Source organism: Eptesicus fuscus, chromosome 24, assembly GCF_027574615.1.
Source record: "Eptesicus fuscus isolate TK198812 chromosome 24, DD_ASM_mEF_20220401, whole genome shotgun sequence".
NCBI lineage: Eukaryota > Metazoa > Chordata > Mammalia > Chiroptera > Vespertilionidae > Eptesicus > Eptesicus fuscus.
Genome location: NC_072496.1, coordinates 3,382,553 through 3,408,813, shown reverse-complemented (window position 1 = coordinate 3,408,813; position 26,261 = coordinate 3,382,553). Strand labels below are relative to the sequence as shown.

Sequence of the window (26,261 nt, the reverse complement as noted above, 5' to 3'; positions counted from 1 at the left end):
TTTGAAAATAGTGGTGTAATCTCCTTCCCAAACTTGACCCTTGGGCTTATGCCTGGCTATCATTCTTTCTTTTTAGATAAAAATAGTCGCAAATAAATGGGTCCATGATCACCTCCCACTTTCCATGAACGGGGAATGTTCGTGTCTTATCTTGCTCCGTTGTAGAAATAATCTCGGTGTCTGTCCATCTGTGCGGAGAACACTTAGGGAGAAGGTCACATACCCTTTCTCTTTAGATTTTTGACTTGGTTTTTGCCATTTTGCTTGAAATAATTATTTTCAGCTAATTATTGGTATTTAATATTCGACAAACACAATAGACATGCATACGAAGCTAGCTGGTGTTTTGCTTTCTCAGATTCATGTGAGAGATTTAAAGAAATTACTTAGCATCTGAACATTTTAATTGGTTATATAATATATTTTATATCAATATGATAGTTTTAATTTAAGGAAAATGAAATATAATAACTTTTATTCAGTTATATCTGTTTATAGATTTAAAGTTTACTCATAAAGTAAACTTCTGACTGGAGCATATTAGCGTTCATAATAATGATCTATAATATATTTTATATTCTTTGAACCCTACTTGCTTGAGTGAGTATAACTATTTGTCATTTATCTTTTTCTTTTTTTTTTGTATTTTCAGCTAAAATTGACCAAGAGGCAGAGGAGAATTCACTAACAGAGACTCATAAATGGTGAGAAATTAAGTACTTTTCTGTACTATTTCCTTTCAGAATATGCTCATACAATTCTTAGTATGTTTTATCTCAAGGAACCAGTCAGTAGCTCCGTTTTTATTTCCAAGCACAGGACGAAAAGAAGGTAATGTAACAGTGTCCTTTAATTCCACATAGAATTTTGGAATTTTATATTTGTGAGTCTGGATGGTGTGTAATCCTGTTAAGTAGCAATTTATTGTGCATAGCGTAGCCCAGTGGTCGGCAAACTCATTAGTCCACAGAGCCAAATATCAACAGCACAACGATTGAAATTTCTTTTGAGAGCCACATTTTTTAAAACTTAAACTTCTTCTAACGCCACTTCCTCAACATAGACTCGCCCAGGCCGTGGTATTTTGTGGAAGAGCCACACTCAAGGGGCCAAAGAGCCGCATGTGGCTCGCGAGCCGCGGTTTGCCGACCACTGGCGTAGCACCTCCACCTTTGCAGAGGGTTTGGGAATACACGGGAAAGGAAGGTAGCAGGAATCTGTCTCAAGGAAAAAAGGGCCAAGAGTGTGGTGACAGGAAACGATTGCGTTTCCACATTCAGACGTGGAGCCCAGTTAGAAAGCCTGGCGTTTCACGTGTGTGCGCCGCAGCTTCCAGAACGGAGGCCGGCAGTCACGGGTGAGCTTAGGAAAGCGTCTCAGAAACCTTCCTGCGCCGCCTCAACTCTCTCCACTTCCTTTTTCTCCCTGTATTAGTTGGGGTTCACCAAAAACCAGAGCCAATCAAATGTACACGTGTATGTGCATGTGTGTGTGTGTTTGTGTGTGTGTGTGTGTGTGTATGTGTGTGTGTATGTGTGTGTGTGTGTTTGTGTGTGTGTGTTTGTGTGTGTTTGTGTGTGTGTGTTTGTGTGTGTGTGTTTGTGTGTGTGTGTTTGTGTGTGTGTGTGTTTGTGTGTGTGTGTGTGTGTGTGTGTGCGTGTGTTTGTGTGTGTTTGTGTTTGTGTGTGTGTGTTTGTGTGTGTATGTGTGTTTGTGTGTGTGTGTTTGTGTGTGCGTGTGTTTGTGTGTATGTGTTTGTGTGTGTTTGTGTGTGTATGTGTTTGTGTGTGTGTGTTTGTGTGTGTGTTTGTGTGTTTGTGTGTGTGTTTGTGTTTGTGTTTGTGTGTGTGTGTTTGTGTGTGTGTGTTTGTGTGTGTGTTTGTGTGTGTGTTTGTGTGTGTGTGTGTGTGCATGGTGTGTGTGTGTGTGTTTGTGTGTGTGTGTGTGTGTGTGTGTGTGTGTGTGTGTGTGTGTGTGTGTGTATGCACACGGGGTGGTGGTGGGGGAGAGATGCTGAGGCATTGGCTCAGGGCAGGTGGAGATTATGGCAGGAGCTGATGTTATAATCTTGAGTCTGAAAGCATTCCAGAGACAATCCCTTCGTACTGGGGGACCCCGGCACCCCCCCACTGCGTGCTTATTTCAGCTCCCGCTCTTACTTTATTTGTAATTAGCTTACATGGCTGTCTTCACTTGCGGGAAAATAGGATTTTTTAAAAAAAATATTTTTATTGATTTTCCACAGAGAGGAAGGGAGAGGGATAGAGAGGTAGAAACATCGATGAGAGAGAAACATCGACCAGCTGCCTCCTGCACACCCCCCACCGGGGATGTGCCCGCAACCAAGGTACGTGCCCTTGACCGGAATCGAACCCAGGACCTTTCAGTCCGCAGGCCGACGCTCCATCCACTGAGCCAAACCGGTTTCGGCCAAATACAATCGTTTTCATTTTCCCACAGAATTGCTCGGGGTCTGTGTCCGCTCACAGGCAGAGAATGTAAAAATCTCTGATTTGTCTGATTACATGGCCGTTTCTGTGTATCTGAAGTTAAAGAATAGCCCTGGCTGGTTTGGCTCAGTGGATAGAGCTTTGGCCTATGGACTGAAGGGTCCCGGGTTTGATTCCCCGTCAGGGCACATGCCCGGGTTGTGGGCTCGATCCCCAGTAGGGGACGTGTAGGAGGCAGCCGATCAAGGATTCTCTCTCATCATTGATGTTTCTCTCTCTCTCTCTCCCTGCCCCTTCCTCTCTGACATCATTAAAAATATATTTATAAAAAGAATAATGAAAATAGAAACACTTATAAATTGTGGCTAACTTTACATTTTTTTTTAGAATTTCTTCTTCTGTTTCTTTAAATTCTACTGGTAAAAAACCATATTTTATAGGGAAGCTTACTTTTGAGGTAGACAAAGGACAGATTTAATTGTGACACCAATACAGCTGATAAAATGACGGAAGTAAAATTTGAATGGTCTAATGTAACAGTTTCAATAGGAGGATGGTTGTGAGTTAATTTAGGCGATGTTCTGGATAAAGGAAATCGGGCCGAGAAAGGTGTGATTAACTGTGAGTAATTAATGCAAAACCAAAGGGCTAGTTTGGACCACTTCTCTTACTTTAAACAAACTTTCATTTTTCTACGAAGTTTGGGAGTTTTCCTTCAGATTAAAACATGGCTTCAAAGTTGTTTGTGTATTTCCACAGGACATCTGCTACTGGAAAATTTTAAAACAAAACTCTGTTTTTATAACACTAGAGGCCTGGTGCACGAAATTCGTGCACTCGGGGGTGGGGAGGGGGTCCCTCAGCCCGGCCTGTGCCCTCTCGCAGTCCGGGAGCCCTCGGGGGATGTCAGACTGACGGCTTAGGGCTGCTTCCCATGGGGAAGGGTCTAAGCTGGCAGTCAGACATCCTTAGCGCTGCCACGGAGGTGGGAAAGGCTCCTGCCACCGCCACTGCGCTCACCAGCCATGAGCCCGGCTTCTGGCTGAGCGGCGCTCCCCCTGTGGGAGTGCATTGACCACCAGGGGGCATGAGCATCTGCCTCCTCGTGGTCAGTGCACATCATAACAACTGGTTGTTCTGCTGTTTGGTCGATTTGCATATTAGCCTTTTATTATATTATTATATAGGATATTTCAGAATGGAAATTTAAAAAAATTTTCCCCCCAGGGGCTAATGACAACTAAATGATTAGAATCTAATTAATTGCTTATTGGTAAGACAAAAGTAAATTTGTTAGCGAAGCAATTACCACAGAATTGATAAGTTAATGTCATTTATTTTGGCTTCTGCTGTGATGAATGTTCGACGGTATAGTTTTAAAATCTACTTAATCTACATCCTAGTACCAATCTTACTTCAATTTTTGAAGCGCAAACATTCGTTCTCTATTTCGTTTTAATTACCAGCAGAGGCAATGTCAGACAACCCGTAGTAAAGGGCGAGAAATGGTGGTGGAAGAAAGCCCATTGGTGAAAGAATTTTGAATCGCAGGTTTTAAAAAAATAAATGCTATTTCTGTGTGTAATATTGCTGGAGTGGTATTTAGCCCACGCCAGGGTTGCGTAACCAGTGAGTTGAAATGGAAACTTTCTCTCTCATGCAAAATAAAGACACAACGAAGGAGAGGAAACAACGGAATGCCATCCCAGTGGCTCCACAGGGTATGTCACTGTCCATTTGTCATGGGGGGGGGGGGAGGGGAACGCCTTTAATCCGTCCTGAAGGGGATGCACACGGTGGTTTATCATGTGCGGTGACTTTCAGGGCGTCCGCCTGTAACGTGTTTACCCAAGGAATGGCCTCCTGGAACACGGACGCGATGAAAAGTGAAATGTTTAGCTCAGGGCAGGCATATTTTCCAGGGCCGTTCCGAGGAACTGTCCGGAGATGAACAGCGAGGCTCCAGCTCTGTTTATCGGGCCGGGGCTGGCGGGCCAGGCGGGCTCCAGCCTGGTATTCACACCGAGGGGACGTGCCATGTCGTCGCAGATCCCCCAAACAATGACATCATTCCCTTCCCAGCGCTGATAGAGTCAGACAGGGCTGAAGCTTCTTGTCCTCCCAGTTGGAGTCCTTCCCCAGGAGGGTTAGCGTTTGGGGGCCTCGAGGAGGGGGGGCTTCCCCGGGTCAGAGGTGGGAGCTGGAGGTCACCCCTTTCACTTCCAGGCCACGTGGTCCGTGTTCGGGGCAGCACTTGTTCGAACAAAGGCGTCTTCCTCTGTAGCTGCATTGTTTGAAGTTTGATAAAACCCATTGACTTTCATCCGGGCAGCGTGGCTCAGTGGTTAAGGGTGGACCCATGAAGTAGGAGGTCACGGTTCGATTCCCGGTCAGGGCACAGGCCCGGGTTGTGGGCTCCATCCCCAGTGTGGGGCGTGCAGGAGGCAGCCGATCCAGGATTCTCTCTCATCGTTGATGTTCTCTCTCTCTCTCTCCCTCTCTCTCTTCCTCTCTGAGATCAATAAAAATACGTTTTTTTAAAAAAAATAGAAGAAGGCTGTCAAAGTTACCCGATGGCTTAGATCACCTCTCAGTGATCTATAGCTCCTTGAAGGCATTTTTGTATGTTCAGAAATCACAGGAGATGGTCTGTATAGATATGGACCAAAAATGGACTATTTCTTTTATATAGATATATTTATTGATTTCAGAGGGAAGGGAGAGGGAGAGAGAGACATCAATGATGAGAAGGAATCATTGATCGGCTGCCTCCTGCACGCCCCACACTGGGGATCGAGCCCGCAACCCAGGCATGTGCCCTGACCGGGAATCGAACCTGGGACCTTTCAGTCCGCAGGCCACCGCTCTATCCACTGAGCCAAACCGGCCAGGGCTGAATTATTTCTTTATGTTCCAAACTGCATCCATGTCCTCAAAAATGTCAGGATGCCAGAGAGTCTAATCAGCTTGCAAATACTTCTACAGAGGCTCTGGCTTCCCCGCGAGCTCCGCGTCCCTCTCCTAAGAAAGGTATTCCACTCGGGATGGCAGTGCTATGCGGTCTGCCACATGCCAGGAATATCTTGCGAATAGCGCTGGGCTAGGGAAGCCGACACTCATCCAAGCACTGAGAGTACATTTTTCACATGCCAGATCCTGTCTCTTTCCAGCCCCTGATCTCGGCGTTGACCTCAGGGTGCAAGGCAGGTTTCCATGGCCGTGGATGTGGCTCGAATGAGTCACTCTGCACTCCTGCTGGAGAGAGCTCTGTGATATTTCTAATGACGATTGTCACCCAAAAATGAAGACATTCTTCTGCACTTATTGTAGCTTTATCTGAGATGTGGAGTAGGAAGGTTTGGGGACCTTCGCCCACCGGTTCTCCCAATATTCTTGTGAGGACTGGGCGGGGTAATGAAGTCGTGGCGTCCGTTATGCAGATGAAGAAAGGGAGAGAAGTTTCCTTCTGCTAAATCACTTCCCCAGTATCAGGGAGGGAGGTAGCGCGGAGCCAAGCATGGAATTCGAGCCACCTTACAAATTGAACACGGCGTGTCTATTGGGCAACTGTAGGATTCAATTAGGACACTTGAAAGCCAGAATGAATGAAATACTGGTCTTGGTAGGAATGGCTTGCTGCTGTTTAATTCTGTGGAGTAATAATTTATTACTCATTTCTTATCATGTTCCTACCACTCAATTACCCTGTCAGGAGGAAACTAGCAATATATGTGGAAACACTTCGTAAATCATATGCGAAAATGTAAATACAGTTGTACACATAAGATATATTTCCCAGGTCAGGTGGAACCTTTAGTATCAAAATTTTTTCCCAGCAGTTTCCTTTAAAAAATATATATTTTTAAAAATATATATTTTATTGATTTTTTTTTTTTACAGAGAGGAAGGGAGAGAGAAAGAGAGTTAGAAACATCAATGAGAGAGAAACATTGATCAGCTGCCTCCTGCACACCTCCCACTGGGGATGTGCCTGCAACCAAGGTATATGCCCTTGACCAGAATCAAACCTGGGACCCTTCAGTCTGCAGGCCGATGTTCTATCCACTGAGCCAAACTGGTTAGGGCTATTTTCAGTTTTCAACTTCATTTATATGTGCTTTAATTTTTATTCTTTCTTCTCCTCGGCTTGCTTTAGGCTTAAACTGCATGTTCTACTTCCTTTTCTCTAAGGTGGACTCTTATGCTATGGCTCTTCCTCTTTTTTTTTTTTTTCCTAATATAAACACTTTATGCTGTAAGTTTTCATGTAAGCTCTGCTTTATCTGTACCCTGTAATGCTGACAGCTCGTCTTTTCAGTTCAGAAATTTTCCAATTTCCCTCGAGGGATTCTCTTGGGCCTATGAATTCTTCAGAATGAGTCGGAGGTGTTCCTGGTAATCTTTCTGTTATTGATTTCCAAGTTAACCCCTTTGCGGTCAGAGAGCATACTTGGTCTGGTTTCCTTTCCTTTCTCTCTTTCCCTTCCCCCGACATAATTATGAGATAACACAGGACTTTCATATAAATTAAAACTGATGTCATTCTGTCAGCGTCTTAGGGGACAGCAGACCAGCCTGAGTGGGTCCACCACCCTCACCCTCTCCTCCCTACTCATCTACGCACTTTGTCTCACTTCCCTGAAGAAGGTTTGCAGTAGCTCCTGCCAAGAGAATTCCTTTGCTGTCATGGAATCGGTGTTCATTTCTTAGCTTTGACAAAGCGCTGTGACTGTGTGAGATGTTAATAGGAGGAGAAGCTGAGTGAAGGCTAAATGGGAAGTCTCTATCTTATGTATTCACCGTTTCTGTAAATCAAAAATTAATACAAAGTGAAGCTATGAAGTAGGTCAACCCGAGATCCCATAATTGAGAGTTTTATGAAGGATAAGTGGAAATAATATATTGAGTTCCATTTGCGTAGGTTTAACCTAAAGGAGTAGAAAACAAAATAAAATAAAAAGCTCTGTTAATGATTTCTTATTTTCAAGTTAAAATAAGCAGCACAGCAGTGGGTTCCATTATTTAAGGGCATAAGGATGAACACTGGTAAAAGTCAGAGGTTTTGGTCAGGGATCCCCAAGAGGACAATAGTGGGAGGGTGGTCCTGGAAGCCAGTTTCAAAATGAGTGAGGACACAGAAGCATTGAATCGTAGACCAGCTATACCGAAATAATGGTGTCTTTCAGTGAGTCTGCGTGGCTGAGAGAAATATATTTTTAAAATATATTTTATTGATTTTTTACAGAGAGGAAGAGAGAGGGATAGAGAGTTAGGAACATCGAAGAGAGAGAAACATCCATCAGCTGCCTCTTGCACACCCCGCTACTGGGGATGTGCCCGCAACCAAGGTACATGCCCTTGACCAGAATCGAACCTGGGACCCTTGAGTTCGCAGGCCGACACTCTATCCACTGAGTCAAACCGGATTCGGTGAGAAATATTTTTGAATAAAGAAATCTGAATATGCTTTTAGGATCAGGAGAATAAGCCAACAGTAAGAGAGTTTAGATGTTAGAAATGAGAGGCAGTGGACCTGAAACTAAAGAAAGGAGCTGTGGGCGGGAAAAACAAGGCTGTGGGCGGGTGAATAACTGAGGGTTGATTTAGAGGTGATGGATGTTACTTTCCCTCTTTGGAGGTCAAGGTGCCAGGATGGAGTGAGAGAGAGTGAATACATTTTAGAGTGGTGAAGGATGATGTAAATGAGTAAAGTGAGATTTTTAGGAAAGGTAGACTTCAGGGCATGAAAAGACTAGAGGCCAATGACAGGAGGGAGAGGGGAGGGGAATAACTGATAGCAATAACAGGCAACACAATATTTTAAAAATATTCCATTCGCAGAGAACATGCTTCTCCCTGCAGATCATCACTTGTGGCAAGAAAATGCTATTTTAGGGTAATTACCGGGACCTCTCTTGGCTGTAATAAAAACCAAGCTTTGAGTCATTCTGTATGTGTTCAGTTCCCAGACAAAGGCTGCCTTCAAAACAGATGAGACGCTTAAAGAGAATAGGATTCTCATTTTGTGGTATGTCCGCTTTTCAAATAAGGAAGTAAAAAGTCAAAACTATTTTAATTATCTGCGGGACATAACTTGTAGTCAACAACAATATCCAATACAGTTCTTTCGAGCAATAGTCTAGCCTTTTAAAAATATTTTTAGAATGCCGTTTTAAAAGATGCTTATAGCCATTACTTTTTGGTACTAAACTTGTGTGTGTGTGTGTGTGTGCGTGCATTTGTAATTTAACCAATTCTTTAATTATGAGAAATTTAAAACGTGTGCAAAGGTAAACAGAATGTGCAACGATCCACCGTGTACACATCATCCAACTTCAACAGTTATCCATCGGTTTCATCTGTACTTCTACCCATTGCCGCTTTCCATGTGGTCAAATAACCCTTTGGAAACTCCTCGAAGCTTCATGTAGTTGTTATATAAAGAGCCTCTGAGTGGCCCCTGCTGAAGACAACCCTCACCGATGGGTTCCCCTCACTGATGGGAGACTTTTCAGCATCTCCTGGATGCTTTCTCCCCTCCCCCAGCAATATAGGAAGCCAAATAGCACGGAAGCCAAATAGGATATAATACATACATTAGCTTGGGGACAAAATGACTGATCCTTCATTTGTTTAGAGGCAGGGGTGGGGAATGTCCGGCCCACGGGCCGCAGAAGGCCCGCAAAGTCACGTGGTCTGGCCCTGCCAAACGTTGGATTTGCTAATTAAATGTCTGACCAAGTATAGCAGGTGGATCATTTTGTATGGCCCTCGAGTGATGTTACAAACCTCCAATGGCCCTTGGCAGGAAAGAGGTTCCCCCGCCCCTGGTAGAGGGCAGAAAGAAAGTATACCCCACCACCCCCAGGGCGTCCCAACCAGACCAGAGGCTCACTTCTGAAAGAGGTTGGACACATAGTGATTCATTTGGAAAACAGAATTGGACCGGGGAGAGTTCTCAGTCTTGTCAGTTGCCCCTCTCTGGGTCCATTGGGGTCTGAGGAGTTGGTGTCCTCTTGGTAACAATGACTGCGCGTGAATGAGATCAGCCTTCGGACGGGGAACGAGCAGCCCGTATGGGAAAGTCATCACAGCTCTTACGCTCCGTGTGTGTCTGCCTTGACAGGTTTTTAGAGACCACGGCCTACTTCTTCATGAAACCAAAACTTGGAGAGAAGGAGGTGTCCCCGAATGTTTTTTTCAGCATCTGGCATGAGTTCAGCTCTGACTTTAAAGACTTTTGGAAGAAGGAGAACAAACTTATTCTACAAGAGAGGTACGTGGTGTGTGTGTGTGTGTGTGTGTGTGTGTGTGTGTGTGTGTGTGTGTTTTCATGGGCACGCTGGCATTTTCAAGCTGGTGTTTTATTAGGTGTGACACCGCTAGGATTGCCAGTGTCGTAGCCTGAATGAAAAATGGATGGCAGCAAGTCTAAGAGGGTGCGGACGGGGATTTGGCAAAGTGTAGAGTTTGAGTCAAAGAGTCGGCATCGGGGCTGGGGTGCTACAGAGGATGGTTGGGGTGGAGGTTTGCCAGGACACCTGTCTGGTAAAACAACTTTTATGATGAGGAAATAATGGAGCAACCCTGCTAAGATGAACAACTCACTGACCTCAAGAGACTAAAGGTAAGAAGAATTGGTTTTGTTTTATTTGTGCTCAAGTCACAGGATAATGTCAAAATTTCACTCTTTGTATAAAAATTTCTTCCAGATGTCACCAAGGAACACATGATCAATATTTCCTAAAATAGATTTTTATTGATTTCAGAGAGGAAGGGAAGAGAGAGAGATAGAAACATCAATGATGAGAGAGAATCATGAATCGGTTGCCTCCTGCACGCCCCCCACTGGGGATCGAACCATGACCTCCTGGTTCATAGGTTGACACCCAAACACTGAGCCACACCGGCCGGGCCATGATCAATATTTTTTAAAAGAGCTTTCAAGATTCTTATAGCATTATATCACATTCCCTAAAGCAGAGCTTTTCAGGAACGAAGGGAAATTTCTCCTCTTAAGCATTCACCTAAAGTCTCTGTCACTAAATTATGCAATTCCACGGAGGCATATTAAACATTAATTCAAGGAAGAAATCTAGTTCTCCCAGGACAACATCCCAGAATAGCTGGACCTCGTAGGAGAATGAAGAGGGAATGTAAGCTACACCGTAAACCGAACCCTAATATCCAAGCCACGCAGTATACTTCCCAACATCCTTGCGTGGACAGTGACATTGCTTTGGATCTTTAGAAAACTTACACCCCCAGGGACTTCGCTCATCACGCCACTCCCGCAGTCTTCAAATGTCTCCTTATTATCCCCGTTTCGGTTGTGCTTCCATACAAAGTCAGGATCATCCACTTCGTTTGCATTTGTAAGTGGATTCTGATCCATCCTTAAACCAGGCGACATCGACGGCTAGGATTTATGGACCATGGACAGGATGGCTGACTTGTGCTGAGTGGGATGCTGTCGCCCGATGTGCTTGTTCCTTCCTCTCTGTTCCTATATTTGCTGTCTACATATCGTGCTTCATAGTTAAGCCTTTATTGCCTCATGGCATGTCTGTTTCTGTTTTACACCATCACTTTTTTTTTTTGATGTTTGCATGGATCTGTATTTCCTGATGTCGTCACTTCTGGTAGAGTCCTCCCTGTACTGACCACAGTGCCTTCCTGCCTTCTTAGTGACTCTATCCATATTTGCTGATTGGACCTGTTACATCGTTGTAGTTGATACAGACGTGGAAGTAAGGACTCGGACTACTAAATGAGCGAACGTGTTTTCTTGCATAACTCAAGTTTATCATTCAATTATCAAGGTTTCTATTCGTTATCATGGAGTACGATGGCAATAACAACCCTACTCCAAATGTCTTAAGCAAAATAGATATTATTTGTGTAGACAGCTAAACCTCATAAGGGCAGAACGGACTTTGCCTGTGGGTTGTCTGAATGCAGAATTCTCACTGTTGTCTGTAGGGCTTGGTCAGGTGTGTTTCTTCTCTCTCTCTCTCTCTCTCTCTCTCTCTCTCTCTCTCTCTCTTTTTCAATGTCCTTGATCATCCTCCTCCTTTTCATCCAGTGTCTCCTCCTCCTCCTCTTCCTTCTCCTTCTCCGTTCTCTTCTCTTTTCATTCTGCCCAGCTTTGAATCCACAGTGGTCTAAGGCCGTGGTCAGCAAACTGCGGCTCGCGAGCCACATGCGGCTCTTTGGCCCCTGGAGTGTGGCTCTTCCACAAAATACCACGGCCTGGGCGAGTCTATGTTGAAGAAGTGGCGTTAGAAGAAGTTTAAGTTTAAAAAATGTGGCTCTCCAAAGAAATTTCAATCGTTGTGCTGATATTTGGCTCTGTGGACTAATGAGTTTGCCGACCACTGGCCTAAGGCATGGGGCACCGTGATTAGCAGAGCAGTTCATAAACTCAATTCTGCAGCCAGAGAGGAGAGTGACCGTGATTGGCAGTTCCCTTCATGGCAGCATCATTGGAGCTAGGGAAGAACACTTTCCCATAGAATGTGAACAATCAATCATCCACTAACCCTTAAAAATTGCCCTTGCCGGCTTGGCTCAGTGGATAGAGCGTCAGCCTGCGGACTGAAGGGCCCCAGGTTCGATTCTGGATGGAGCTAGGACTACAAGAGCTTTATCACTTGGGGTTAAGAAGCACAGACTGCTTGGGAACTCAAGTCCTTTTGGATCCTGATGAAGCGATTATAGTCCCTGGAGAAGACGGTGGGGAGCCCAGTACAGCTTGATTTCTCCCTGTTGCTCTGTTGTAAGCTGAACTCCGTTTTCAGCCCTATCACAGCCTAAAGTTATTTGCAATGACATTCTCATCCCATAGTGAGTTTTTCCAGGCACAGGAGACACTCAGTCTATTTGGGGAAGGTCTGCAGAGCTAACAGTCTAGCGCTGGTGTGGTGTGATGCACAGTGGGAGGACAGGGGCCGGGGATGAATTCTGCCCAGAGGACTCCTGCCAGGGAGCTTGGAGTTGGAAGAGGATTTCCCGGGCTGTCGGGAGAGACACAGGTGTTCTGGACAAGGGAATCTGGCTCTGTCAGCAGGCACTCCAGCCCCGGAGTGTGTAGCGTGGTCTACCGCGATTTCATCTGTCGTTGGCTGAAGACATTTCAATTCAATAGATCAATTGTGACATTGCCACGGGTTGTGTTTAAAGGGATGTCTAGTTTAATTTACTGGTTTATTCGACGCTGAGGCAGGTAGTCTTTGATGAGCCAGGAGAAAGCAGAGCTGCTCCTCAACTTAATTGCACAAACATATGGCAATCAAGCCTGGTTTCAGCCCGACTGAAATCGGTAATGAGGGGGAAAGAGTTTGAAGGCTGGGCCTTGGAAGGTTAGGCATTAAATTGGAGAGCATCTCTTGTCATGTTAACATTTCCGTTTCCAAAATTGGTCGTCAAGGGAGCTGTCTGTTTAGATTGAGTCTGTTGTTATCAGTGTTGAAGAAAGTGACCACTTTCAAAGCAATCAAAGGTCAATCTGAAGAACGGGCATAAAGGAAGAAGGGTTAGGATCATGTGATGATGTATTTGTTGGTCACCCAGGTGAAGGGTTGCCTGAGGCCCTGCTCTGCTCAGAGACTCCACACCCAGACGGCATATCCCTGCTCCCACTAGTGAGAGTGATGCTTTAGAGAAACGGAAAATGTTTTTTCTACGCTTAAAAATTTGGGCCCTGGCCAGTGTAGCTCAGTGGATAGAGTGTCCGCTTGTGGACTGAAGGGTTCCAGGTTTGATTCTGGTCAAGGGAACATGCCCAGGTTGCGGGCTCGATCCCCCGTCGGGGGTGTGCAGGAGACAGCCGATCAATGATTCTCTCCCCCCCTCTCTCCCTCTTCCTTCCTCTCTGAAATAAATAAAAATATATTAAATATATATGTATATGTATACATATATATATTTAAAAATATATATTTCTTCTTTGAAACAAAAATTGGGGTTCCAGGTAATGGCGAACATTAAACTGAGACATGTTGGTAGTTATTGTATTTGACAAAGAACAATGAGCTCACTTGGTTTTGCCCCCTGAAGTCTGGTTAAGATTTAGAAGTGACTGTGATAAGGCATCAAACTCAATTTTAAAAGGAATCAACTGGTGAGAGCGTGTGCTGAGTATGTATGTGTCGTGGAGGGTGGGGGTGTGTAGAGGGAGCCAAGAATGCACAGCCATCAGGGCAGATTAGTCTCCCACAGCTTGGGTTCTTCGGTTTATGAGGAAAACTGTTGCTTACAATTTGTTTCTCCTTAAAATGATCTTTAGCCTGGCTGGTGTGGCTCAGTGGTTGAGCATTGACCTATGAACCAGGAGGTCACGGTTCAATTCCAGATCAGGGCACATGCCCGGGTTGTGGTCTCCATCCCCTGTGGGGGGCGTGCAGGAGGCAGCCAGTCAACGATTCTCTCTCATTATTGACGTTTCTATCTCCCCCTCTCCCTTCCTCTCTGAAATCAATAAAAATCTATTTTAAAATAAATAAAATAAAATGACCTTTAAATCATTGTCATTGTTGTCATCATCATCATCATTTAAATATTATGTGCATATTTCTCATATGTCCAGTATAAAATCACTTCCAATTCTAATGCTCTTAGAGTTTTATGAGCTATGATTTTGCATTTTTTTTTAAAGTAAAAAGTCATTGCAGAGCCAAAAAAGAAAATCCCATTATGCCTAATATAATTCCCTAAAATGATGTCAGACATTGTTGTGCAATTAGGGATTTCTAGTTATAGCTCTAATATTATTAATATGTAGATACACCAGCGGTCTGTCTGCTCGCTCTTTTTGAATGTTATCTCCTATGAAGCCTCTGAGCATTTTTATGTTATTTAATTTCATTCCATTTTGATTTATTTTGCTTTGGTTTCCTGAGTCAGAGACTGCCGCAAAACCCTTAGGGTCCCTGATACCCTGAGTGCCTTTCTGAGTTTGAAAACTTTATTTCATCAACTTCATCTGTCGTTTCATCTTGTCGAGTAATGTTAAACAGTCTCTAAATAATCCATCAGCCTTGTCTCTGTCTTGTCCCGCGTGGGCCTGGCCGTCTTCCACCTCCCATTGATCACCCAGTGTGCCCCTTCCTTTAGGAATCGAAGTTGGGCGGGCACCTGCGTGTCACGCTCTATCTCCAGATCAGAGAAAGAGTGCCTGGCCAACACGTCTCCACAGCTCATTGATCGCGCTCTCTGGAGAAAGGCTGGGATGTCTCCTTACAGAGTCCTTCCTTGAATGATTGAAAACTTGATGCTGAGCTGTAGAAAGTCCTGTGCGGATGGCGGTGTCTCACAGAGCCAGGGTCATGCTGAAAGGCGCCAGTTCTGAGTTTGCAAAGGGGCATGTGGTCCTCTGTCCTAGCAGGAGCCACGCCCACCATCGCCTTGTATGGAACTAACCAACCCCGGGCATTGAGCCCTTCAGGCTCAGAGGGGCATGAAGGTGCCTGATCCTGGTGCACACTCAGGAAGTAGGCTGGCTCTGTGCCTTGGAGAATTGGGCAGATCCAAGCCTCCTGGCGTTTAAGAAGGAAACACCTACTAATTTTGAGAAAGTGGTTGTCTCGATGAGGACAGAGTTTTGGCTGTGCTGGTGGAGGCCGTAACTGTTTTTGCTCTGAGCAGAATGAACCCCGGGTCATGAACTCACTACCATCTCATTTTGGGCTTCATGGTATTCTGTCCCCTGGAGTGGTTCTGGAGATGAGCTGGGAGATGAGAGGATGGGCAGTGGGCCTTGGAGAGAAGGGCAGCCTTCAGCATTAGAGACGTCTGCCTGCTTCCTCCCTGAGGGGGCCCTGGTCAACCCAGAGATGACCTTGGTCTCCACCACATTAGGAGTTCCGGGGCAGTAGAAGGAAGTATGCTTGATTCTAGAGTTCATCCTAAGCTTGTGTAGCAGTAACTTGTAGCAGAACCCAATCATGAGACAGGATATAAGGGCGATGTTGTTCTTAGTAAACAAAAAGATCTATAATATGACTACTGTAGTCATATTAATGAATTAGTATTTTATATTTAAGCCCTACTAATCTTTTCTTCTTTCTTTCTTTCTTTCTTTCTTTCTTTTTTTTTTTTTTATAATATGGACATCTACAGTGGATTTACCATCACTTTGAAAAATGATAAAACTTAAAATTAGGTTAAGTTTTATAGACATTTTGCCCTTTCTCAAAATAATATATTGAATTCTCATACCATACAGGCCTTGTGATATTGCGGTTTATAATGAGGAAATACACATTTGGTCTTCAATCTCATTCCTGCACGGAGCTCCTAAAACCCTTGGAATTCCCTAAGTGGAAAGAGCAGTAAAGGTGTCTTTGCTTATCTTAATGAGATGACTTGGGAATGCCTCTGGGAAATCTAAGGATGGCCAGGAGAACCAACCCTGTGATTAGAGGATTGGAACTTTCAGTCCCATTGCGTTGACCTGGTGGGCAGGGAAGGGGGGCGGGTGCTGAACTAATTACCAATGACCCATGATTTAGTCACTCATGCCCATGTAAAGAAGCCTCCATAAAAACCCCAAGAATGGGATTCAAGGACCTTCCAGATTGCAGGGCACATGGAGATTCGGGGAGAGTAGCGCACGCAGGGAACATGGAATCTCCACACCTCTTTCCACCTACCTTGCCCTGTGTCTGTCTTCCGTCAGGCGTTCCTGAGCGATATCCTTTTATAATAAACCTGTGATCTAGTAAGTAAAGTGGGAGAGTTCTGTGAGCCATTCTGGCAAAGCAGTCGGACCTAAGGAGGGTGTTATTAGAACCTCCTACCTCTAGCTGGTTGACCAGAAGCACAGGTGGCCACCTGGACTGCAGTTGGCATCGGAAGTGGGGGCAGGGAGGGGGGTAGTCTCGTGGGACAGAGCCCTTAACCTGTGGGGTCTGACGCTGGCTCCCAGGAGATGGGGTCAGAACTGGGTTAATTGCTTGGTGGTGTGGGGATAAACACACTTGGGAATTGGTGTCAGAATCGAAGACTTTCATTTCGCATTTAAAATAGCCAGAAGTAGACGTTTGCACGTGAGAATCTCCAGTCCTAGAAGCTTTCATCAAAGTGTATGGAGATCCGTCTCTCAAATTTGTTGGGTGAGGAAAAGGAAAGGAGGTAAAAATCCGAACTCTCATCTTTAAAATATTCTAATTACCATTATAAATGTACATAAGCCACATTTTTTAAAAACATAAAGCCCATCAGAAATAAAAGCATATTTACAGTAGGTCTTAATTTTATGAGATGGAATTATTTTTAAAAATTAACCTCTTTTGGTTCAAATTCCGATGGCCTGGGGGTGAACATTTTTGGGAAGTTTGATGAAATTCCATTTGGCCACTTTAAAGTGTTCCAAGTTTGTGGGGGAGGTAAGTGAGATGAGGAATAGTTGGGGAAAGTATGCATCAGTTAAGAGAAGCTAAGATGCTCTCAGATAACGCGGAAGCTTTCATTGTAAAAGTCCGTCTAGACGTGGATGTTAACGTGGTCTGAAAGTCGTGTGTTGTTTTTAGAACAGAAGCGCTCTTAATTCTGCAGAGCTTGTGCATGGCTTTACTTCCTACAGCCTCTGGTTTTCCTAATGTTTTTATTTTATAAAGGCAAAATAAATGAACTAGAGCACAGAGAACAATAGCAAGAACTGGAGGCTAGAGAGTATTGATGACAAATTAGAGAAAAAGGTGGAAAAGCATTTTTTTTTAATATCATGGATGGATGGATGGATGGATGGATGGATGGATGGATGGATGGATGGATGGATGGATGGATTGATGATGGGTGAATGGAGAGATATCCCCAATCTCATATAATCATTCGGGAAAATATACATATACAAGTAAGTGCAAGTGATGGAATTATGAAGAAAGCTTATTATTAATAAAGGAAAAGAAAGGGGCTCAGAGCCACCTTACCACTGACGGTGATCTGCTGCTGTGTCCCAAACACTTGGGGTTGTTGGGGCCAGACTGGGTAGCCCGGTGGGCCAGGTGAAGACAGAGCTTCAAGCAGGAGGGAAGGGAGAGAACCGGGTGAAATGCTGCTCGTGCCCCTTGGGGAAAGGTGAGGACTGAGCGTTGACCTTTGCGTTTGGGGACGTGGAGGAATTGGTGACATCCGCAAGAGTAGTCTCTCTCAAGTGGTGAGACAAACGCTGGATTGGATTGGATGGGAGAAGAGGATGTGGAGATGGTGATGATAGGCAAGATGTGGGGTTTTTTTGGTAAAATTTTTATTGACTTCAGAGAGGAAGGGAGAGGGAGAGAGGGATAGAAACATCCATGATGAGAGAGAATCATGGATCGGCTGCCTCTTGCACGCCCCACACTGGGGATCGAGCTGGCAGCCCTTGCATGTGCCCTTGACCAGAATTGAACCCGGGACCCTTCAGTCCGCAGGCTGACGCTCTATCTACTGAGCCACACCAGCCAGGGTTATAGGCAACTTTTTTGAGGAGTTCATACTTAGGACAGGGTCACAGAGAAAAGGTCTGGCCGGAGGGGCAAGTGGAATCAGGAATTTTTTTGATGGTGGGATAAACAGCGTGTCTTCGGCCCGTGAGGAATAATCCAGTAGAGGAAAAATTGTGACCCTTGCTCTCCCTTAATGCGTGTTTGTTTCCTTGATCCCATTTCTGCCTCGTGTATCTCCCACATCTAACTCCTTAATTAAGCCGTTCTTCCTCTTGCATAATTCTGCGCCATTATGATTCAAGTAGCTTTGTTTTACTCCTTTATGAGTCTTACCAGGAGGAAATGCGATAAACTCTCTCTAAACTAGAAGTCCCCACCGAAGAAAGTCTTTTGTAAAAACAGGATCTAAGCTATTCGTACATATTGTCCTTGCTGGAGAAGTATCCAAACATACACCGCGTGTGTGGGTACCAGGAAAACTTAAATTTGATCTCTCACTGAGTAAAATCAAAAACTTTCTGAGCCATTTGCAAAATAAAAATCACTGAGATGCAGGAAATATCTTGACACAGGTGGAGAGAGTAAAGGTACAGTTTAGGAAAGGTAAATAGAAAAGGATGTTTGCATGAAAAACGTCAGTTGGAGTAACCAACACCATTTTTCTTGTAATGAAAGATGAAGTTTGCTGTCAAATGTGATTTTGTCATAGCTTTGGCCATCATGTATGACATTTTGTGTGACGGGGGAGTGTCATTTCACTGTTTTATTGAGGAAATCTAAGAATCCTCAGTATATACAGGAAGAAGGTGGTCATTCTTACAGGACTTTAAAAAAAAAAAAAAGACAATTCAGTTGAGCTACTCTTGTGAATTCCATGTAAATCCACATCTAACATAGAATGAAAATTGTCCCTACTACGTGATCCGGTAGAAAAGCAAACCTTTTTTTTTTTTTTTTCTAAATCAGAGATTTCAAATTAGCGATGAAAAATGTGGTCAGAAGCTTAAAGTTTCTAATGTGTGTAGGAACATACATATCCTATTAAAATGACTATTAAATGATTATCATCTAAGCATTTTAAAAAGTCCTAACTGGAATGTTCTAGATTTGTCAGCATTTTCGGAGACCAGGTTAAGTTCCTGTGGGACATCATGGACGAAGGCTACTCCTGGTGTGACAGAATATAATTCAGTCTCCTTATTCACACAGTGGAATGTGAACTCTGCTGTTTACTCATCTGATCCCAGAAGGGAATTTATTTCCCTCCTTCACCAGCACAGAACTGTCGGTATTCCCAGCACTTGTCCTAGATGAGCCCCTTGCTGACTGCTGTTCAGTCGAGACCATTGCAATCTATAATAATTAAAGCGTAATATGGTAATTAGACCGGACAGCCAAACGACCTTCCAGGCGTCCTTCCGGATGACGCCAGGGCTGCGAGGGCCGAGCCCCTTGCACACATTTCGTGCACCGGGCCTCTAGTTTGAGATAATGGAGGAGATATGCCGACTCTCCTGGAGTTTTTAGAAATGTCCTCAGAAATGTCTTCACTAAGTTCAGGTTTGAAAATTAATCTCAGTTTATATGGAGGATTTTTTTTTTTTTTAAAGGCCCCTGGAGAAATTTCTCGGTCTTCTGGATTTTTAGGTTTGTACTAACTGTAGTTCACATTTCTTCTTTTGAGAGCTACATCAAAAATTCCTCCTAGAAGTTAGGATCAAGGGAATGTGTTTTCTCTGGACAGTCTTGCATGCTTTCCTCTCTCAAAGATGAACACTAAAGCCCATTGTGTTTCCATTACCACTTTTCCTTGAATAGAGTTCAAAACGTGTCCAGTTATAGTGCTGTTCCCCAGCATTTGATAAATCATGTGGCCAGTTTTTCTAAATAGTTTCCTTTCAGAAATTATTTTAAACTGCCATAATTTACATGTTCAGAGTTTTTAAAAGATTTAGTCTTAGCCCAGCCAGAGTGACTCAGTAGCTGTGTGTCAACCTATGAACCAGGAGGTCACGGTTCGATTCCTGGTCGGGGCACATGCTCGGGTTGCAGGCTCGATCCCCTGTAGGGGGCGTGCAGGAGGCAGCCGATCCATGTGTCTCTCTCACATTGATGTTTCTCTCTCTGTGTCTCTCCCCTTCCTTCCCACTCTCTTTAAAAATCAATGGGGAAAAAATATCCGCAGGTGAAGATGAACAAAAACAAAACAAAAAAATCAATGGAATTAGAGATGTTGGGGCAGATTTTAAAATCATTAAAGAATAATGAATAACAGAATTTGTTGACGATTTGCATATGCATGGAGGGGGTGGTGAAGAGGGAGAGGAATTGCTCAGAGGGTGACTGGTTATGTGCTTAGCCAAGGCCCAGGTGAGAGAGAGGAGAGTACAGTCCACCAGGATTTGGAGCGTGGGGCTGGGAAGGCCAGAGCTGGATGTGCAGGTCCGAAGTCTTCGGCACAGAAAGGGTAGTTGGAATTATGAAGTGGAGATTTCCGATGAAATCACAGTCAAGATCAGAGTCAAGATCAGAGCGCTGGGAGGAAAAATAACATCAGAGGGGAAGTTTAATAATTAAGAAAGGAGATTAAGAAAGCATCTCCAGAAAGATAGTTGGGAAACTCAGTTCTCTGAAAATAAAAGAATTAAAAGGCTGGTTAGCTCAGCCAGTGGACTTGAGGTTCGGGAAGGCTGGGTCTTGCATCAGATAGACTGTAGACAGCAGACACACACACACACACACAAGACTAAGTCTGCTGATAGCTGTCCTGGCGCTCACCATCATGCTCCGCCCTAAACTGCCTTTCTCCAGAGAACACCTTCCTCTTGGTGCACATCACTGCTTTGTTACAGAACTTTTCCTTGGTCAAGGTCAAATGCAGCCCTAGGCAGTTTGGCTCAGAGGACAGAGCGTTGGCCTTCCGGCTGAGGAGTTCGATTCCGGTCAAGGGCACATGCCTGGGTTGCAGGCTCAATTCCCTGTGGGAGGCAACCAATCGATGTGTTTCCCTCACATTGATGCCTCTCTTTCTCTCTCTCCTGTCACCCTCCTTCCCTTCCATTCTCTCTAAAATGCAACACGTCTTGGCTGTCACCCTTCTCCAGGAAGAGTCCCATACCCCCTGCCTGCCAACCCCTCCTCGGGGACACAGCTGAGCTCTGCAGACCCAGTGGTGGTGCTTTGTGGTGGAGCAATTCCTCTCGCTCCCCTTGCCGTGTGCGTCTCTCTCCTGTCAGACGTTGGATTTTACTGTCCTTATCAACCTGAGCCCATCCCCGGGCCTGACCTGGAGTTGCTCCTCCATAAATGATTGTCAAACAAATGGCTGAGCTCAGAGATCTCGCGAGGGTTCGTGGACGCACATTCTTTGTAGTTCTCGTCCTCTCTGCCGTAAGGAATGGCCAGATTGGTTTTTGTGTAAAATTAAATATGTGCGCATTAGACGCGGCTTCCTGGGATCCTTCCAAAAACGTGTTTTGAGAACAAGATGAATAAGATAGCGAGAAAATGAAGACGCTCTGGTGATCTAAATGCGTGTGACGTCCATTTTTATAAATGTCCCCAAATGCTTTCAAGTGCTCCAGGCCCATTTAAGAGGGAATATCCTGGATTTTGGCTACGAAAAAAGTTTCCTTAATTCCCTGTCCAAAAAGACTTCATTGTGAATTTACTGATCGTGGCTTTAGAGGAAGATGGGGACTCTGCAGTCCTTGGTTTGCTATAAAGAACATATTTTTGTCTGCAAATGTTTGGAGGGAGGATTAAAGGCAATTTATGGCCTGGGTGGAAAGTCAGAGAAGTGTTAGCAATGGAGTGTCATCTTTTTCTGGAATTGCTAACAATAGCAACCCCACAGGCAGCTTATGTCCTAAAGGAGTTACTTTCATTGGTCGCACTTTGAGGTAAACTCTCGCATCAGCCCTGTGGCTCCTGTATTGGATTATTTGTGGCATTCAGTTGTTTAAGAGCAGAGATTCACTGAGCTCTCTTGGAAATGAATTCTCTCATTAGCTCCTTTGTCACAGGACTCAAGAAAGATATTTACCATCCATTTCTTTGACCAAATAGTCTTCCAGACGTACACAGAGTCTTTTATGAAAATATCATGGCCTTTTTACTTTCTTCAGAAATACTTCATTTATTGCATCCCCAGAGTAAACCATACTAACACAATGTCATTAATCCGATAGGTTATTTTCCTTCCTACCCCGTTATAGTAATAGGATTCCAGTTTGTAGATGTCCTACGGTACCTTGGAAGTAAACCTGCATAGCTGTTTTTGAATTTTAAGTTTTTGGAAAGAAATTTTAAATACGTTTTTTTTTTTTTTTTAAATCTTTGCAACCACTCTGTGTAGTAATAATAGTAATACCGTGATGCATCATGGATCCCTTGTGCTGTTTGAGGGAATACAAGGTCAGTGGCATCAGGATATTAAGACGTTGCCAATGTCCCTAGCAAAGCCAGCACTTACTCTCCAAATAACATCCTCTTTTAACGCTACCTGGCAGACGCATTACTGTTTTCCTTGGCGTGTGTGCTTACAAAGACATTCTCGTGGTATGAAAATGTCATTATTGCTCCCTCTCCTGTTTTCAATGAAGTGATTGGTTCCCATGCTTGATGAAATTCAGTTTTTTAAAAACTACCCACGTATTCAGTGCAATGAGTGAATTAGACTTTCACGCGTGGGTCTGTATGTGCTGTGGAAAACGAATCTGAACTCATTTTAAGGGAGCTGTTGAGTTTTTACGTGATGCTGCTCATTTAATCATTCTAGTGCTTCTGGGTTTATGTTACGGGGCCTGTCCTATTCACATAATAGAGCCAATCTGGGTATGCGCACCTGAAAAATGAGGCATTTTTCTTTGCTGTCTTGTGTATATATATATCATTTTTATATAGTTTCTTGTATAAAAGACTTTTTAAATATAGGATGAAATGTGTACATAAAAACCTTTCTCTTTTTGTATATTATTCCATTCTGCATCCTTTGATTCCAAGTTAAGAACCCCTCGATGAATTTGCCTCTAGCTCTGACATTCTAAGTTTTTATTTTTTAATATCTATATTGTTGAAAGTATTACATAGGTCCTCCCTCCCCTCCCCCACATAAACCTCTTCCAGCTCACTCCCATCCTCCCCACCCCCCAGGCCCTCACCACCCCATTGTCTGTGTCCACAGGTGATGCATCTATGCACACAACTTCATTGGTTGATCTCTTCCCACCCACCCTCCCCTGCCTTCCCTCTGAGGTTCAACAGTCTGTTCATGCCGTTCTAACATTTTTAAATCAAACGTCAGGTGACATCTCTGTGTATTTTTTCCTCCAATAATTCAAATCCTTAATGAGGTGATGCTTGCTCACCAACTATAAGGTGAATTGCTGTGATCTGTGTAGGTCTTTGTTCAGATTCACAAATGCCCGTGTCTTCTCCCCACCCAGAGTAAAAGAAGCTGAAGAGGTGTGTAGGCAGAAAAAGGGCAAGTCGCTTTATAAAATAAAGCCGAGACACGACTCCGGGATTGTAAGTACCTCACTTTTCTGTTCTTTAACCTGTGATTTCTCTTTGGCTTTTGAACACTGTGTTGACATACAAATATCAATATAGACAAACATGGAGTGTTTTAATGATTTCTTTCTCTTAAGTTTGAATACATCATGAGCTTCTAACGTAAAGAATTCCTTCTTGAGGGCTTTCATTAGGCCCAAGAGGCTAAGATGAACCTCAGTATTCAGCATCCAAGCTTAAGAAGTAAGATAAACAACCTACTGAGTGCTTCTATGTGGATATGGGTATACCAGCGGGAAGCGGGGGTGAGGAGTGATCTTTCACACTCTTCATTACACATGATCACAGCCCAGGCTGCATTTGAACCCAGAGTGGCTGTTAGAATTGCATTAGTGCCATTGGGATCTGAACCATAGCGGGGACAAGCCAAGTGCCGAGTTGTTCTTTGCTAAGACCAGAGGGCTCCCAGCTGCTTTGTCCCCATAAATGTCTCTACACAGTTGGCTGCTGAACAGCTGTCAGTCAGTAAACTGAGTTGAACAAGCTGTTCTGAGTTTCCTCCTTGCCCACGTCTTCCTTAAAAAGAAAATGCCAAGTTTTGCACCCTGGGAAGGGAGGGCTCAGTGCAAACGATGAGTTCTCCCTCGTGGCCTCGTGACACGGCCAGTGTTTTGCCGAAAGTTGCGAGGGATTATCGCCTGGTGCCACAGGCTAAGTGAATGATGCTCTTTTAGATGAAAAGTTGGGGTAGGTTTTAAAATGGGAACATGTTCAACTGGATTAGCCTCGCGTAGTCTAAGTGGAAAAGATATTAAAGCAACCCAAGTTTTTATGTGGCTAAATAGCCCTCTTTAGAAAAAGTTACGAGTTGTGACTTCAGTTCCAGGCTGTGTTCCCTTCCCAAGTCCTGGACCAGATGGCTTCACAGGTGAATTTTCAAAGAAGAATTAACACCTATCCTTCTCAAACTATTCCAAAAAAAAAAAATTCAAGAGAAGGAGAGGCTTCCAAGCTCATTTTACAAGGCCAGCATTATCCTAACTCCAAAACCAGATGTAGACACTGCAGTGAAAGAACGTTATAGGCCAATATCCCTGATGAACATAGGTGCAAAACTCTTCAACAAAATATTAGCAGATACATTCAAAAGATCATACACCGTGATCGAGTGGGATTTATCTCTGGGATGAAAGGTTGGTAAAATATCTACAAATCAATCAATGTGATACACCCCATAAACAAAATGAAGGGGGGGGGGAACCATATCAAAAGATGCAGAAAAAGCATTTGATAAAATCCAGCATTCATTTATGATAAAAGCTCTCTGCAAAGTGGGAATAAAGGGAACATATCCCAACATAATAAAGGCCATATGTGACAAACCCACAGCTAGCGTACTCAGTGGGGGAAAAGCTAAAGATGTTTTTCTTAAGATCAAGAACAAGACAGGGTTGTCCACTTTCACCGCTATTATTCAATATGGTATTCAATATGGCGGTCCTAGCCACAGCAATCAGAGAAGAAAAAGAAATAAAAGGCACCCAATTTGGAAAGAAGTAAAATTGTCACTATTTGCAGATGACCTGATACTACATATAAATAGTCCTAAAGATTCCACCAAAAACCTACTAGAACTGAAAAATGAATTCAGTAATGTAGCAGGATATAATACTAATATTCATAAGTCAGTTGCATTTTTATATACCAATAATGAACTATCAAAAAGGGAAATTAGGAAAACAGTCCCATTTACAATTGCATCAAAAAGAAAAATACCTAGGAATAAATTCAACCAAGGAGACAAAAGTATAATTTTATACTCATAAAATTATAAATCATAAAATTATTAATTTTATACTCATAAAATTACATACTCATAAAATTATTAATTTTATACTCATAAAATTACATACTCATAAAATTATAAATCACCAAAGAAATAAATTGAAGAAGATACACATAAATGGAAACATATACAAGAATACATTAAAAATAGATTAAAGACTTAAATGTAAGACTTGAAACCCTAAAAACCCTAGAAAAAAACATAGGCAATAAAATATCTGATGCTTCTCTTAGCAATAGTTTTTTTTTTTTCTGATATATCTCCTTGGAAAAGAGAAACAAAAGAAAAAAATAAACAAATGAGACTACATCAAACTATGAAGTTTTGCACAGCAAAGAAACCATCAGCAAAATGAAAAGGCAACTTCTCAAATGGAAGAGAATATTCACCATTGATACATCCGACAAGGGGTTAATATACAAAATTTATAAAGAACTCATGCAACTCAACACCAACAAAACAAACAATCCAATTTAAAAAATGGGCCAAGGACCTGAACAGACATCATTCCAAAAAGGACATGCCGATGGCCAACAGACACACGAAAAGACGCTCAACATCAAGAATCCTCCGAGAAATGCAAATTAAAGCCACAGTGAGCTGTCACCTTACACCTGTCAGGATGGCTATCATCAATAAATCAATAAACGCAAGTATTGGGGAAAAGGCACCCCTCTTGCGTTGTTGACCGGGATTACAAATGGGTGCAGCCACTTTGGAAAACAGTATGGAGATTCCTCAAAAATGAAAACTAGAACTGCCTCATGACTCAGCAATTCCAGTTCTGGGTATCGATCCAACGAAATCCAAAACCCTAAAAGATATATACACCCCTAGGTTCATTACAGCATTACTTACCGTAGCCAAGATATAGAAACATCCCAATTGCACATCAATAGACGAGTGGATAAAAAAAAAAAATCTGTGGTACACATATACAATGCAATATTCCTTGACCATAAAAAAGAATGAAATCTTACTATTTGTGACAACATGGATGGGCCTTGAGGATATTATGCTAAG

At 43.4% G+C, this 26,261-nt stretch overlaps 1 protein-coding gene across 2 annotated transcripts in view; it reads left to right on the top strand.

Annotated features, from left to right (window-relative positions):
* The window catches only part of FMN2 (formin 2), a 128,006-nt gene that overhangs the window by 100,725 nt on the left and 1,020 nt on the right, over nt 1-26,261 (top strand). For both annotated transcript variants that reach the window (XM_054713012.1, XM_054713011.1), the window contains 3 exons: nt 653-704; nt 9,577-9,726; nt 23,326-23,407. In XM_054713012.1, coding sequence (XP_054568987.1) covers nt 653-704; nt 9,577-9,726; nt 23,326-23,407 — 284 coding nt within the window. The remainder of the gene's footprint in view (nt 1-652; nt 705-9,576; nt 9,727-23,325; nt 23,408-26,261) is intronic.